The sequence below is a fragment of the Strigops habroptila genome, chromosome 14, assembly GCF_004027225.2.
Source record: "Strigops habroptila isolate Jane chromosome 14, bStrHab1.2.pri, whole genome shotgun sequence".
Taxonomy (NCBI): Eukaryota; Metazoa; Chordata; class Aves; order Psittaciformes; family Psittacidae; genus Strigops; species Strigops habroptila.
This window is the reverse complement of record NC_044290.2, coordinates 179,961-195,381: the sequence shown is the minus strand read 5'-3', so window position 1 is coordinate 195,381 and position 15,421 is coordinate 179,961. Positions and strand designations below refer to the sequence as shown.

The 15,421-nt window shown below is 43.9% G+C and overlaps 1 protein-coding gene across 3 annotated transcripts in view; it reads left to right on the top strand.

Moving 5' to 3' along the window:
- SAP30BP (SAP30 binding protein) overlaps window positions 1-14,746 on the top strand; it is a 32,613-nt gene extending 17,867 nt beyond the window's left edge. For 2 of the 3 annotated variants that reach the window (XM_030505800.1, XM_030505801.1), the window contains 8 exons: window positions 2,031-2,073; window positions 6,443-6,531; window positions 9,536-9,627; window positions 10,086-10,146; window positions 10,632-10,683; window positions 11,064-11,122; window positions 12,356-12,440; window positions 13,093-14,746. In XM_030505800.1, coding sequence (XP_030361660.1) covers window positions 2,031-2,073; window positions 6,443-6,531; window positions 9,536-9,627; window positions 10,086-10,146; window positions 10,632-10,683; window positions 11,064-11,122; window positions 12,356-12,440; window positions 13,093-13,274 — 663 coding nt within the window. In that variant the 3' untranslated portion in view covers window positions 13,275-14,746. The remainder of the gene's footprint in view (window positions 1-2,030; window positions 2,074-6,442; window positions 6,532-9,535; window positions 9,628-10,085; window positions 10,147-10,631; window positions 10,684-11,063; window positions 11,123-12,355; window positions 12,441-13,092) is intronic. The other variant, XM_030505802.1, reaches the window with a different exon arrangement.
- The last annotated feature ends 675 nt before the right edge of the window (window positions 14,747-15,421 follow it).

Here is a 15,421-nt window from a genome sequence, read left to right as displayed (position 1 = left end):
TTAGGGAAGAAATAAAGGGAATAAAGCAGCCTCCTGACCACATACATTCCCTGCCCTGTGAGTCACTGCATGCTGCTGGGACCTCTGCTCACCTAGGGGCTGTGGCTCTGATCCTCTCCAGCCTGCATGCTAATGTGAATTGTCCCCACAACCCGTTAGCTACCACAGAACTGCCCTTGCTTCTCTGGTGGCAGGCTGAGGCTCGCCACGTTGATGCCATGTCGGTGTGGTTGAGCCTCACGACTTTAGCACTGTGTCTGTGTAGGTTTGTGGAGAGCACCGCCTAGATTCCCTGGATTCCTGGCTTGCCAAAGACAGCTCATTCTCTTGGCACAATTCTTCTGCTTTGATATGTCATGCTTCTGTTCAAATTTTCTTATGCTTGTGCTGTTCTTTCTGAACATCCCAGGAGAAGAGGTGTTAATGCGCTGCACCAACTGCATCAGCTTAGGGGGTTGGAGCTGTTACTCAAAGGTGCCTGGGGCCTCCCAACTGGCTGTTGAGAAGATGCATGTTCCTTTGGGTACTGCTTGTTTTTGACTAAAATAGCCTTAGCCTTGTATTTCTGTGATCCAAGTGTACTTACTTTTTTTTTTCTTTCCACGGATGGCTATAAAAAGTGCAGTTGGTGCCACACAAAGAATTTGCTTGTCTGCTTCCAGAGAGCTATGGCTTCTCTGGAAGTTGGTGGTGGGTTTTCACAGAGCATTTGGCACAGTCTGTTTCCAGATCTGCCTTGGTGATCTTTCTGCTTTCTCCTCACCTTATGCATCTCTCACCTGATTGAAAATGGAGTTGAGGATGGGGTTTAGAGAGCAGTTACTGAGCAGGAAGGAGGCAGTATTATGTCTGTCAGGTTGAATGAATAGCTTCAGTGTTTAGAGGCGCTGAGGAATTTTGGACACACAGTCCAATGAGTCACAAAAGGGCTTTGGGAGGAGGCAGAGGGGAGAGGGCAGTGTTGGGACACAGCTGATACTGTTTCAGAAAGTTTATTTGTGTTGATATCACTTGTGACTATCCTGAGGTCTCTCAGAAGCATCAAAATATTTGAATGTTGGTTTTAATATAGTGAAAGCATATTTTAGAGTGTCTTATCCTACATAATACCTGCTGCTCAGCAGACTGCAAACATCTGCTGTGCTCCCACAGCTGAAGCAGCCTTAATTTATATAAGTGAGGAGGGATTAGCTGTGTTGAGATCTCCAAACAGAGCACAAGCCAGGTGAAGTTGCCCTTGAGTTTCTGGTGAAGCAGATCCTGGAAAGCAGCAGCCAAGAGAGAACTGACAGTGGGAGCATTCTTCCAAAATGGGAATACAGGATCTGCATCACCATCACGCTCCCTGGCATGTTGGTTCGTAGAGGCGTTATGATCCAAAGCCCTGAATGGTGCAGTTACAGAAGGGAATCCTGGCACAGTCTCACTGGGTGAATCCTGCAGTGTCACCCTGAGACCCTGCAGAGCCTGGGGTGTCTGTGGGGAGGCCGATCCATGCTTTTCTCAAGTGTCATGCTCTGCCACTCACTCTGAGAGCATTTCGGCTGTTTCAGTGTTCCTCTGGGGAATGCATCCTGCCGACCCTGCTTACAGGCTTGTGCTTAGGCATTCCCAGGGCTTCAGTAGTTTTCTGTGGGCTGGATCCAGCTTGTGTTTAGCTAGCTGTGACTGGTGCCAGGACCAGTCACCAAAAATGAAGAATCTATGGTTTGATCTGTTATGAAACGGAAGTCTTCAAGTACAGCTGGTTTTGTGGAATTCAACAAGAGCTGAATGTCCAGGAGTCATTGAAACAAAGTCTTCATTCTTTCATTAGACTCTAACTTTGACAGGAAACAGCATCCTATTAGGTTTTGACTTTCCATGGTACAAACATTGCCCTATTTTCTAATAACTTGCATTTCATTCTTAATTTTTATTCTTTTGTCTCAGAAGTAATGTGTAAATTTCTAAACAAATGGACACTATAGCTCTTTAGGCTGGAAGCATACCTTGACTAAAACCCCATCTTTCTTTCCTCCTCATCGCAGGAACTCTCAGAACTGGAGAAAAGAGATCCTCAGGAGCTAGTTGGTAAGTTCATGCAGAGGTATTCTTATGTTTTTTTCAAACTAGACCTTCTAGTATTCCCCTTTGTAAAAAGCATCTTCACACTGTCCTGACAATGCTGCAGTTGGAATTACTGCCCTACAATGTTTGATTTCCGAGGAATGTTTTCAGTGAAGTCTTCTTTTGGGAGAAAGGTACCATGCCCAAAAATACAGGCTGGGGCTGCTTCCCTCGCCCTTTTTTTTTGCCTCCTCCCCCCACTTTTCTTCCTCCACTCCTTTTTTTCTCTCTCGTCGTCCGTCCGTCATCCCCCCCCGCATTTCTCAGCCCACAGAGCAAAAAGGAGAACTAGTGGCCTTCCATGGATGGGTGACTTGCTGGCATGTTGTTGCCTCCAGTTCTTCACTCTGATTTGGCTGTTCTGGTGCCAGGAAATCAGAAACCCCCATGCCCTGGTTTATGCCAGGCAGACTTGATGAATGTGCCAAGGAATGCAGCTTTAGAGACCGGGCACCACTGGTTTATTGTCTCCAGGGGAAAGCCATGTCCCTCTGCTCACCCTTTCCAGGTCTTTCCTTGGGGGTTTTTTGCATTGTGTGACCTTTATAGACAAAGTGGCGCCTGATACGGCCTGTATCCCTTGTGATTGCTAAAGATGTGGCATACAAATGAACCTTGAAAGGGACAGGAGTTCTTCATCCTGTCTGTGAGCAGTGTTACTCAGAGCCCTGAGGCACGATGCTTTACCACACCTCAGCTGATGCACACCTCAGTCTGTCTGGGTACAGCCAGCTCTCTGTTCCTATGCTCTCTATTCTTTTGGTTTTCTCTTCACTAAGAAGATATGTCCACCTATCTGTAGGAAATAAAACTGTGCCCCCCATCCATGTCTCCAGCATAGGCTTTGGCTATGAGTGCACAGTTTGCCTTGTGGCACTCCTGTCCTGCTCTGCACTATGCTTTTGTACTCTTGGATATACTGGTCAAATAACCCATCTATCTCAAACTGAAACAGATTAAATGTAGCATTTCCACTTAATTATTTGCCTCACCAAGAACTGGCAAGCAGATATTCTCCACTGACTGCGGAGATGGTGAATCTTTCCTAGGTCTACCCTAATACTCAGCTGTGCTTTGGCCTGCTATGCAGGGCCCAGGAGCAGCTGAACATCTCACCTTGCCACAGTGCATGCACTGGCTGTACGAAAAGCTCCAAGCGCATAGTGCTTGTGCTGATGACGTTTTTAACTTTTAGATAGCCTTGCTGGAGGAGAACGCACAGGCTGAGCACCAGTGGCAGTGCCATTCGGCAGCGGGGTGTTTGAGCTGCAGACCTGGCAGTGCATTGGCTCCTACTGTCTTGAAGCTGTGGGATCTGCTTTCTGGCCTTCATGCTTTCTGGACTGTGAATCTGATTAGGGGAAGATATTTACTTACTGTGAGCCAGAGCCTAGGTGTGCCTGTAGTGATTAAGCATGCCAACAGCCAACTTCCTGAGGTCTCCACGTGGAGATCCTCTAGGCCATGAGCCAGAAAGCACAGGCCCCGTCAGGCTGCAGCCAGTGTCACTGCCGCTGACTCACAAAAAGTAAAACTTTGATCTTGGCAGAAATAACAGGATGCACAAAGCAGTTGGATGTTTCCTGTGAGGACACACCTTGTTACTTGTCCATCTGCATTTATTGCTCTATACGTGGTGGAAAGTGCTGCCTGGGACTTTGAAAGCACAAAATCTTTTATATAGGAGCCTGTGGCCATATTTGCAAATTCCAGGATTATTTTAGTGGTAATCTCAGCTGCCCTTTCCTCTAGGGAAAGAGCTGGTGGGAAGAGGCCATTCTGCTGTCTGTTGGAAGGGAAGTTTGAGGACTGCTTGAGAGCATGGACAATTTGTACTTCCTTACTGTAAATAACCCTGAAGGGGTTAAACTCATCCTTTTCTTCGTAATGATGTGGCATTTCAGTCTGGCTGCAACATGATGAAATAACTGAGTAATGATGAATGTTAGTGCTCAGCTTGTGAGGTGCACGTCGCCTCATTGCTGACCCAGCCTTGAGCGTAGTTATGGGGGGATTGCAGTAGACAAAAATGTCTTAGTTCTGGTTCCTTGTAAGCCACTAAGAGATGCCTTCCTCCATCAGCATAATGTTGATGATAAATGATTGCTTTCACATGGCTCAAACAAAAGAGCAGATGAGCACCAAGACCTGAAAGTCACATGTCAAAATATATTATCTCGTTGGAAGCTCTTGTTCTGCCTTCAAGGGTATTTTTGTTTCAAAGGAGCACGAATTGATTGCTGAACATACTCTTACGATTTTGACTTCTTTGCTGGCTGTACAGAGTTCTTGCCCAGAGTTCCTGAGTTAATATGAGCCCACTGTTCCCCTCCCCATAAATGTTTTGTTTCTCTGTGGCTCTGTGGGTGATCTGCAAAGATAAAGAGCCTGAGGAATGTCTATTCTGGAGCTAGGCTTGATTTTTTGGGGTTTTTTGGGGGGGGGTTTTGTTTTTTGTTTTTTGTTTTCTTTTAAGGTCCTTTTTTTGCCTCATGAAGTCTGGATTTTGCGGCCTTTTTTCCTTTTTAATGTTTCTGCTGATGCTGTGAGTCTCTTGAGTCATTAATCAGCTTTCACCTTTTCCGGAAAGCCCGGTGTGCTGTCTATTGCACACACTTCTGTCTATTTGCTACTGTCTTTCTGGGTTCCTGAAACTCTAATTAAACCAGAGGCTTCCCCATCCCACCAGCAGCTGTAACCTTTAACAAATGTCTGCCTTGTTGTCAGGGAGCTCCAGTTTGCCTGCCTATCTGCAGGGGCTCTGGCAAGCTTTCCTTCTTTCATAGAGCCATTGGCTTAGTAAATGCCAAAGGACACTTTTTGTTCATTACCAGCAACTGCTGAAGAATTTAACCCTCAGCAACATCTTGATCAACTAGAATGAGTGGTCGCCTGCAAGCTTTGCATCTCCGAATGATATTGTCGTTAGTGCTTTTCATTTTGACAAAAGAAATGGAAACTGCAGTAGCACTGGACATGTGTAGTGTGGATTATCTGTAACCTCAGCTATGGAGCACTGTGCTCGAAGGCAGGAGAGTGTGTTCAAACACCGTGTCTGTCCTTTGGGCCCTTCGGGGCTTTAGACAAAGGAGCTGAACCTGAGCATCCTGGAATGGCAGGTCAGGCAGCTTTTACAGAGGAATGTATAATTGAAAAGCTGCAAATGTGAATGGCTTGGTTGAAATTACTTCTGTGCTGGCATCAGGTCTCTTTTATCCGCTACAGACTATGACTGTGGGATACATTCTCTGTACAAATTATGGTTAAAACCAATCTCAGCCGCTTAAATGTGGTACAAATCTCTGCTCCAAGGTTTGGCTAGAAAACTGCCCGGGTTTCTCATAATAGCAAGAAAGTAGCAAGCAATAAGGGGAAATGTGATAGTTTCTTTTGCTGGTAACTCTGTAAACTAACCTTTACAGGGAAGTCAGGTACTCTTAGTATATCCCGATGCAAACTGCTATAGAAATCTGGCAATCTGTGCTGGTCTGTTCTCAGTCCTGCAGAACAAGTTGTTCTTTCTAGCAAAAGACTGAACTTTGCTGACTCTGTAAGCAAAGATCAAAGTGCCTGTTAAGAAGCGTGAACCTAAGGATGAAACGTAATTTCTTGTGGTTAACTCCTTGCAGCCTTGGGGAGGGCTGTTCCCTTGAACCATTTTGGTTCATGTAGGCAGGTCTTGAAGTAAATAGTACCGAAAGTGGTTACCACCTCAAAAATGGCAGTGAGGTAGGCTGCTTTAGATTGTGATCATCCACATACGTAGCCTGATTCTCTCTGAGAGAGTATCCTGGCACAAGTTTTGTCAGAGATTCCAGATTATCTGTGCTGTTCAGAGCAGGACTTTAAAGTGCATGTGGAAGACCTGGAGTAGTAGAGGGCTCAGCGTGTGGTACACAGTGCAGGGTTTAGAGGTACCTTCCAGAAACCAACTTTTGTTCCTCTGAGGATCCTTTGCCTTTGAGGATCTTATCAACAATTGTAGCTGGAGTGGGAAGTAGCTTAGCTTTTCACATTTCTGTTCTGGGGTGAAGAGACCCCTGAAAATAAAGCTTTAAGCATGTGTGCCACAGAGCTGCAGTATGAGGTAGGTATCAATCAATCAAGCTAGTGTCATATCCCTCTTATAATATATGATCTAAGGTTAATTGCTTCTTGCTCAGCACTTTGAGAACACCACAAGTACTAGTTGACAGCATTCCATTCTCACCTTTACCCATCCGCTCTCAACAACAGAGTAGCACTAGCAAGGATATAAAACAAGTTTAGTGATTTGCATGGCTTAAATTCCCTTCAGGATGGCCAGAACTCATGCCCGCTTTGCTCTCTATAGCTTCTTTTTCAGAGAGGGTGCGGAATATGTCTCCAGATGAGATCAAAATCCCTCCTGAGCCTCCTGGCAGATGTTCTAACCACTTGCAGGTTGGTATAAGTCCACTTTTATTTTTTTAAAAGGCTTGGAGTTTAGTACGGGGGGAGGAGGGTGTTGGGGAACTCTGCCCAGTGTTTTTGTACAAATAAAAGTCCAGCATCAAAGCTGGGTTTTACTACGCTGAGTTTGAGTGCACTATGTTAATGCTTTAGACTTCACAGCATTTCTAGTTCAGGACTCTGAGAAGCTTAAAGCCGTTTTCCCGTCTCTGTGGGTCACTTCTGCTTTAAAATGGCTTGTGATCCCACCAGTAACATAGAAGCGGTGTTTACTGTGAAGGCTATCCTCTTACCTCAGCACATTCAGCTCTGTAGGAAAGAACAAATCATTGCTTTTTCTATATGGGCCCAAGAATCCCCAAACTGGAATAGTTGAGGCAGCATTGACAGGATTCCTTTTCCACCTACGTATCTCTAGATGATAAACATTGAGAGGGAAGGTCAGTAACTTAGAAGCAGCAAAAGAAAACAAATGTGTTTTCTTTCTGGTGCACACTCAAATAATTGCAGTAACCAACTTCGTAATAACCTTCTGCTCTGTTCTCTTCCCCCTCATGGGAAGGCAAATGAAAGATCAGGGGCTGCTGTTTCCTACCACCCATTTGAATTTCAAGTGCAGTTATCTGCCTGGTAGAAATACATGTAAATAATTACTTCTGGAATGCTCTCTAAAGTAAGCTCTTAATGTGCAGTGGTGATTCAGAATGACTCACCATCCAGGTTACACTTTCTTTTTCTCCACACATCGCACCTGGGCATGCCTCTTCCTCCTCCTGGGCTGTAGGAGGGTTTTACTGTTCTGACATCAATGAATCAGAGTGTGTTAGATCTGAGGAATGCACAGAGCTTGAGACAGTAGACAAAATAAAGCAGATTTTCTTCCCCTTTGACAGCAGTTTGCTATGCTAAATCAAAGGAGAACTTGTCCTCTGTTAGCGGGTCAAACCACATATTTGGAATGTGGAGATAGGATTGTTCTTCGGAGATGCACAATGTTCTAGGCTGTTCACTGTTGATTTGCTCTTTCCTTTTGTCAGATTCTTTCTCTAATAAACTGTATCTCGAGCTATGCCAAAGGGAGTATTTCTTATTATAAAGTTGACTGAGTAAGTCCCCATCTGTGGACTTTGTGAACCATATTGCTACCTCCATGGGGAGAGCACAAAAGGGAATACCAATTGTTTCTACTCCCCAAATTCACCTTTTGCAGTTGTTCCTTCAAACCTCATGATGTGTGTGCTGGATGTGGAGATTGTGTAATTTCTTCTTGCTAATTTTATGAGGACTGGCTGAAAATTTGTCTTATAAAGCTTTATTTAAGGTTGATGAAATAGGAGTCACATGTCAGCTCTTAACAATCTTCTTTTATTCAGGCATCAGCAACCCCCTAGACGGTAGTCAGTTTTATGTTCAAGTTGACTGTCCCTACAGAGGGAGACATGAAGTGACTTATCCAGAAGCAACAAAGGAAAGTTGACTCAACTTTTGCGTCCTGAAAGACTCAAGGCTGAGCCTCTAGCCTTATTCTATATGCACCTTGTGCAAGAGAAATTTGTGTCATGAAGGAAATGATTGAGAATATTCTCCTAGTAGTATCACTTAAGTATATCTTCCATCTGAAAGTTTCTGCTTTTGCTATCCCTTCAGCGTCACCAGAGTAAAAATACTTTTAAGGTCTTTCACTACTTTACTGAGGAAGAAAAAAAAAAATCATGTTTATTTTTAAATCATTTAGTCTTTTTGGAGAGTTGACTGTTTGACACTTCCAAACCGAGTCAGTTAAGTTGCCTTTTGGCTTCAGTTGGCTTGTGGCTTCAGTAGGATATCTGTAGAGTTTGTAACTATGGGACTCATCTGCAAAGAGAAGTCTATTCCATCTAACTGGTCACTTGTGCCAAAGCAGGGATTTACAGGTATACTGTTCCTAAGAGCAGTTGGCTGCCAGAATTATGGAATGGTTTGGGTTGGAAGGGACCTTAAAGCTCATCCAGTTCCAACCTCCTGCCATGGGCAGGGACGCCATCCACTAGAGCAGGTTGCTCCAAGCCCTGTACAGCCTGGGCTTGAACACTGCCAGGGATGGGGCAGCCACAGAGAGGCAGCCCAGAGAGGGCACCCTGTGCCAGCACCTCACCACCCTCACAGGGAAGAACTTCTGCCTAAGATCTCATCTCAATTTCCCTTCTATCAGTTTAAAGCCACTCCCCCTTGTCCTGTCCCCACAGGCCTTGTCCAAAGCCCCTCTCCAGGTTTCTTGTCAGCCCCTTTAGGCACTGGAGCTGCTCTCAGGTCTCCCTGGAGCCTTCTCTTCTTCAGGCTGAACCAGCCCAGCTCTCTCAGCCTGGCCCAGAGCAGAGCTGCTCCAGCCCTCGCAGGATCTTCATGGCCTCCTCTGGGCTTGCTCAAGCAGGTTCATGTCCTCCTTATGTTGGTGGCTCCAGAGCTGGGCACAGGACTGCAGGTCTACTCCAGAAGACACCAGCAGCAATACCTAATGATCACATTTGGTTTAGTTCTCCAGTAGAACTTGGCTCTGCCGATGTTACCCAGGTGTAGCCATGACCCTTACCTTCTGTGCAGTGTAGCCCAGCAGTGGTTTTTCAGGTGCACGCCTGAGTCTGAAGGTGGGTATAATGGTCACTCTAAGTTGTGGGCAACCTTTGGGGATTTTACCTGTCTCTCTCGGGAACAACAGGCTGGGCAGAAGGAGTGTGCACTACTGCCTCATATGTGAATCTTTAATCCCTGAAGCCTTCAGAAAGTGCAAAGATCAATTCCCTTACCCATCCAGACAGTTCATGAAGATCCTTTCAGACCTTAAAGGAGGGAGTGGCTGTACTAATCAGCCTGCCTGGCCTTAGGGGAGAGGTGGAATCCTTGCTCCATGCAAGGAGGTCACCGATTCAGTTGGTTTGTTTCCACATGTACACTTTTGAAAGTCAGCTGAAATGAGCCACATTTCGTACTGGCTCACCCTATAATCTTTCTCCCTTAGGATAAAATTCAAAAGCTATATGAGAGGAAAATAAAAGAGGGCATGGATATGAACTACATCATTCAGAGGAAAAAGGAGTTCCGTAACCCCAGGTCAGTGGCCATCTTTTACTGTATGACCAAAGCACCACAGAGCAAATTCTAGTAATGTTGCTGTTTACTGGAGTTGTAGCAGAAGCAGGATCCTGAGCAAGAAGTACTACTGCTTACGAAAACAAGATAGAAATAATTTGATTGTAACTGAAAAAGTAAAACTTATTTGTGTTCTTTGAGGCAGCAACTAGAGTTGGTGTGGTGGTTAGCTTTTAAATGTACAGGCTTTGGATGAAGTATGTTAGAAGATGTCTTTTCTGGGAGCTTGATTTGGGGGAAGTGGGAAGAACGTGGTTAATGGCATGCCACATCCATGATAGCAAGTGTAGCTTCCCAGGTTCTGATTTTCCTCTTGCAGTATGAAGAGGTGACAACCTCTTTCTACTAACAAATCTGAAACGCTTCTGTTTACTTCTGGGTCACTGGCTCTGTTCTGAACTCTTGTCTTTCCTTTGCAGCATCTATGAAAAGCTGATCCAGTTTTGTTCAATTGATGAACTTGGTACAAATTATCCAAAGGTGAGGTGCCATACTTTTGACTGGCAAAAGAATGGTTAAAAGGTAATATAGGGGTGTAAGGTCTTACTCAGGCTTTCCTGAGCCTGCTTGTTTAGAGGTCCTTTAAAGGAATTTTAGTCTGATCTCTGCATAGAAGTGAACATTTTTCTGTGGTACTGAGCCTCAGTGCCTCCAACTTTGCTATAACGATTCTGAACAAAAACTGCTGAAGTGTGGAGATTTATGTGAAATGCTGTGGGGAGGGACAGAAGCTGAGCAGCAGAAAAATGCATGACTTTCCCCAGCATCCTTTTGGCTTCAAAGCTCTTTCTTCATTCACAACAGATCATGGTTCTATAAAAGGTCTGATGTGGTCTTTGTGTCATTGGGGTACAAGAAGTCAGTAGTGAATATCATCAGTGAACAGAAATACATAAAACATTTTTGAACTGGGCTTAGCGTGTGTGTGGAAATAGCCCTAATCTGACTTTTTTTTTTCTCTTTAGGACATGTTTGATCCTCATGGCTGGTCAGAGGATTCCTATTATGAGGCATTAGGTAACTAAAAGGAAGGTTGTTTTTTTTTTTTATCCTAACTTGGCTCTTTGTATTTTGTAGTTAATTAACTGCACTGGAGTCTTCACTTCTTTTATAAATGAGAAGTCATCACATGCTTCTCTACTTCATTCTTGTTGGATATGCCTGAATGTTACTGATGCTTCATTAGTCTGAAAAGCTGTTTCATTTAAATTGGTTTTTCAAGGTTTTCATCTCTTAAATCATTAATTTAGTGCAGTAATGCTTTGATTAAAAAACAGTAGTTAGTTTCATGGCAGTTTAATTTTCTATACACAAGGTTTTTATTGTTTATGATGGGAAGTGGGTGAGTGAGTTTTTTACTGTTTCTAGTGCTTCTTTTAACTTCTGACCTTTCTCAGCTAAAGCCCAGAAGATTGAAATGGACAAATTGGAGAAGGCCAAGAAGGAACGCACAAAGGTAACTGTTCAAAACCAAGAGAGGCAGAGATGCAGGGGTTTTGTTTCTGTCCTTGCTGGGTTTCATTTTGTTGCTTTGCTCTTATGAACTGTCCTTATACTTCCTGGTTTTCCCTGGTTCTCTTGTTTCTTCTTGCATGTCTTTTTCCAGGCTGCACAGATCCAAGTTCCCTTCCTTATAGGTCCCATTATCCAGATTTATTCTACTGGATTTCCTTCTGCTTTGTCAGTATTTTTAAACTGGAGGTGTTAAAATGGTGCTCAGTAAGCCAAATACAGACAAGATAATGCATAAAAAACGGCTTGCTTTTTTTTTTTTTCCCTTTCTTTTCCTTAATCTATAACATTTTCCTGGTGGCATAGCCCAGTTATAGCTTAATTTCCTCGCTGTATCTCATTGTGAGAGAATATCTGCTTTATCTGCTTTCTGTTCTCCTTGATACTACTTTTTTGCATCTAATTTCTGGAAACGTTTGGCCTATTTTAACTTCAGGTGGGCATGTCACAAAATGTACATTCTTATGTGCCCCCCAAAAAGAACACAGACAAGCTTTAGAAATTTTATTCCTGTCCTTCAGTGGTGTTGATTTTAAGCCAGTGGCTGGTATTAGAAAACTGTCTAAGGTTAGAAAATGTCATCCCACCTTGCAGAAGACTTCTTCCATATTCAGTATGTGGAGGTTGGGTTTTTTTTTTCCTTGCAATGCATGCTGTGTCTCCTTTTGGTTTTTGCACAGTAACCCAGGTATCTGTTACATCCTTGCTCTTATCTGCAGTGTTGAAAGTATGAGGGTTCATGCTCTGCAGCTTCTGTTGCCAGGCTTCCTGTGACGATGCAGTCGCAGTGAATTGGGCAGGGACACGTCTTGCATGTTTCTTAAAAGGAAAAAAGAAGGGGAACTTCTAACTGAACAAATGCATTCTTTAATGACCAGGATCTGTCCTTTCTGAGCTATGTCAAATTCCTATGCTTATAACAGGTAATAAGCACACTTTTATCGTATCTGACTTAGAGCTGGGTTGCAGGAATCCTGAATGATCATGACTTAGTACGTTTTGGCCTGCAGTCTACATCTCTCTTCCTGCATGACAGCTCAGAGGCCAATGTCCTACATGACATTAAAGCTGTTTTTTAAAAACATAGAGAGGCAATGTGGGTTACAAAAAGACTGTGTATCTTAACGATTCATTTTTTATCTTTTACCCCTTCCCCTACGTCTCTCTCTCTTCCCAGATTGAATTTGTGACTGGCACTAAAAAGGGTACAACAACAAGCGCTGCTTCTACAACAACCACAACAGCCAGTACCACTGTGGGAGGTAAAAGAACAGATATGATTGTTCCTGTTAAGGTGCTGTACTGCTGGGATTAGTGCTTCCTGGAAAGCCTGAGGGTGCCTTATTGTGTATATAATGCAAGAAAGCATTTCTTCAAGGGCTGATGGACTAGCTTTTCTCTAGTCCCTATATCCCATGGCTGTCCTTCTGGAGTGAAAGACTAGGGCCAGGTGGGATAGTGAAGAGATTTATTAGTGAGTCAAGAAACTTGCTGATGTCTGTGGTTGTATTCTTGGGGCTGATACATCTCAAGAGATTTGGAAAGACTGAAAATCATTCTCCTGCCTACAGCGTGCCTTTTAAAGTGGGAGGAAGGGAGAAAAAATACTGGAGGCTGTTAAGTGTGTCCTGTGTCTGTACCTGAGCAACTGGGATACGTGTGCTCTGTTAAAATTAAATATGCTTTGGGGCAGGGAGTGAACCTGGCTCTCATTTGGCTGGAGTTCAGGTGTAGAGTTTTACTTTGACTCTTGAGGTATAAAGTTGTATTCCCTCCTCAACATTTACTGCCAGTGGGAGGGAAAGTTATCTAATCAAGCAGTGGTATGTTAAGAGTTGACAAGCGAGGGTGTTAAGAAGGGATTGGTGACCTTTAATATAATGCTAATCCTCCTTTCCTTGGTCTAATACACAGATGCCCAGAAGAGGAAGAGCAAGTGGGACTCGGCCATCCCTGTAACAACGATAGCTCAGCCCACCATTCTCACCACTACTGCAACACTGCCAGGTGTTGTCACAGTGACAACCAGCGCAAGTGGATCCAAAACTACAGTCATATCAGCTGTTGGCACCATTGTGAAAAAGGCAAAGCAATGACTGGTGTGCTAGGCCTGGATTTTTGGACTCAATTGTCATTGAAGCCATTGTTCTTGGAGGGGAGGGGTAGCTTTTGCCTTTGGGAAAAGATGACAAGATTCTTTGCAGCAGACCACAATTCCCTTTGGAAAGAATGGGGGCAGGAGCAGGCATGCCAGCTGTGTGCCCACAGGAATGGACTGCTTCTGAAAAATGCTTCTGCCTTTTCTTGCTGAGAGAAGAACCAGTCTGTGTGCATTGTGCTGGAGGAAGCTGGTATCTGGAGTCAGCTTGTCAAATTGCTGTGTTAGGGCCTTGCCCTACTTGTAAGTCTGGTTGGGGTGGGGAGGGAGAAGGGGGACAAAACAAACTGTACTCTAACTCAGTTCCAAGGGAATTAAAGCAGAGACAATTGGTCAGTGTCCATCTTCAACTGTGTAGCAGAGACTTGAAGTGATCTACGTCCGTGAATGTAGACTGTTACAGTACTGACATCTGTCCTGTGTATGCATCTGTGTAGATCTTGCTGCCACATGTTAAATAGTTTTAACTGTTGAGGAAACTGTGCTGAAATAGTCCTGTGACAGTCTTGCAGGGATGGATGTTTCTATGTAGAACCCGTAAGCTGCAGAGGTTTGATTTGTGAGCTCCTTTGCAAATACCTGTGCAGAAAACACTTCCGTTGCTACAGAATGAGATTGGTCAGTGGATAAGAGGAGAGTATTGTGGTATTGTCCATCTTTTTACTAGATAGTGATGTACTGTGAAATGCACATATGGCAGTTACTGCTTGCTCCACTCTCGTCAAAGAAGTATTTTCAGTTGAAAAATTTATTGTATAAATCTTACCTGTGTTGCAAAAAAAAAAAAAAAAAAAAAAAAAAAAAAAAAACACCAAACCAAAAAACCTCACTATAACAAACCCCCCCCAAAAAAAACAAAACAAAAAGAAAACAAACCAAACAAAAAAACCCCACAAAAACCAAAAAAAACCAGCCAAACCTGGTGTCATTGATGCGTCTGCATTTCTCATCTTGGTGGGACACCTTCCACTAGAGCAGGTTGCTCCAAGCCCTGTCCAGCCTGGCTTTGGACACTGCCAGGGATGGGGCAGCCACAAATTTTGTTGTGCTCTGGCCTACAGGTAAGTGCGTGATAACTCCGTGGGAGTGGGCATGGCATGAAGGCTGCTTCACATGATCAGTCTTTTTTTAAATCTCGGACTCTGGTGGGGAGAGGGGAAGGACATTAAACTGTTTGTGAATGAGATGCTTTTGTTGTAGGTGGTGTTCTGAAATAGTTGCTAATTCAGCTGTTCTTAATGCCCCTTGTTTGTTCCCCCTCTGCCCCAAACCTATTCCTGCATGTTGAACAAGTTGTAGCACTCACCTGGGCCTTCCATAAAACCATCACCTGTAGAGGCCCACCTCCTGAAAAGGAGCTCAATAGACAGTGGTGAAGGGGATTGTTCCTTGTTTTGAGGTAGGTGAGGGGAATAACTTGAATGGTTCCATATGTGCAGAGAACCAGCTGCTCACGTGGGCTTTTTTTCTTCTTTGCAGTGATCACTCCAGATTATTTCAATGGGCTTTAATTCTTAGACCATGATTGTTCAGATTCAGTAGTTTTTCCCATTGTTTTAAGTTAAGTTTCTACCCTGAGCCTGTTGGGTTTTTTTTTTTCCCCTGCATAAGCAGTTCATAAGATTAGCACAGTTGCAGATCAGCAAAAGTTTCCTAGAATTCAGTGTTGCTTTTTGAGGTTTTTTTACACCTTATGTTGTTCCTGATCTACATTTTGCATTTATAAAGCTTGTGACAGATTCCTGAACTCCATCCTCATCCTATGGAAGATGGTGATAGCTCCCAGTCTTCTATGTGGGGATTGTACTGTACTCTGCAGAGAAAGACACACCTCATTGCAACAGGTTGAGGTGTTTATTTCCTTGCCTTGGGAAGCACTTTTCGGGGGTTTCCTTTAAAGGCCAAGGATATACTTGTGGGAAATGCAAGCCATTAGGGGAATTTGCAGCTCCATAAGGTGACTGTTCTGTATAGAATGTCTTGTACAATTCCATCCAGTTTTAAAACTTGCATGCTATTTTAAAGTCCGTTTGAACGACATGTGGATGAAGGTACAACAGTAAAACTGCAGCAAGGTGGGCACCA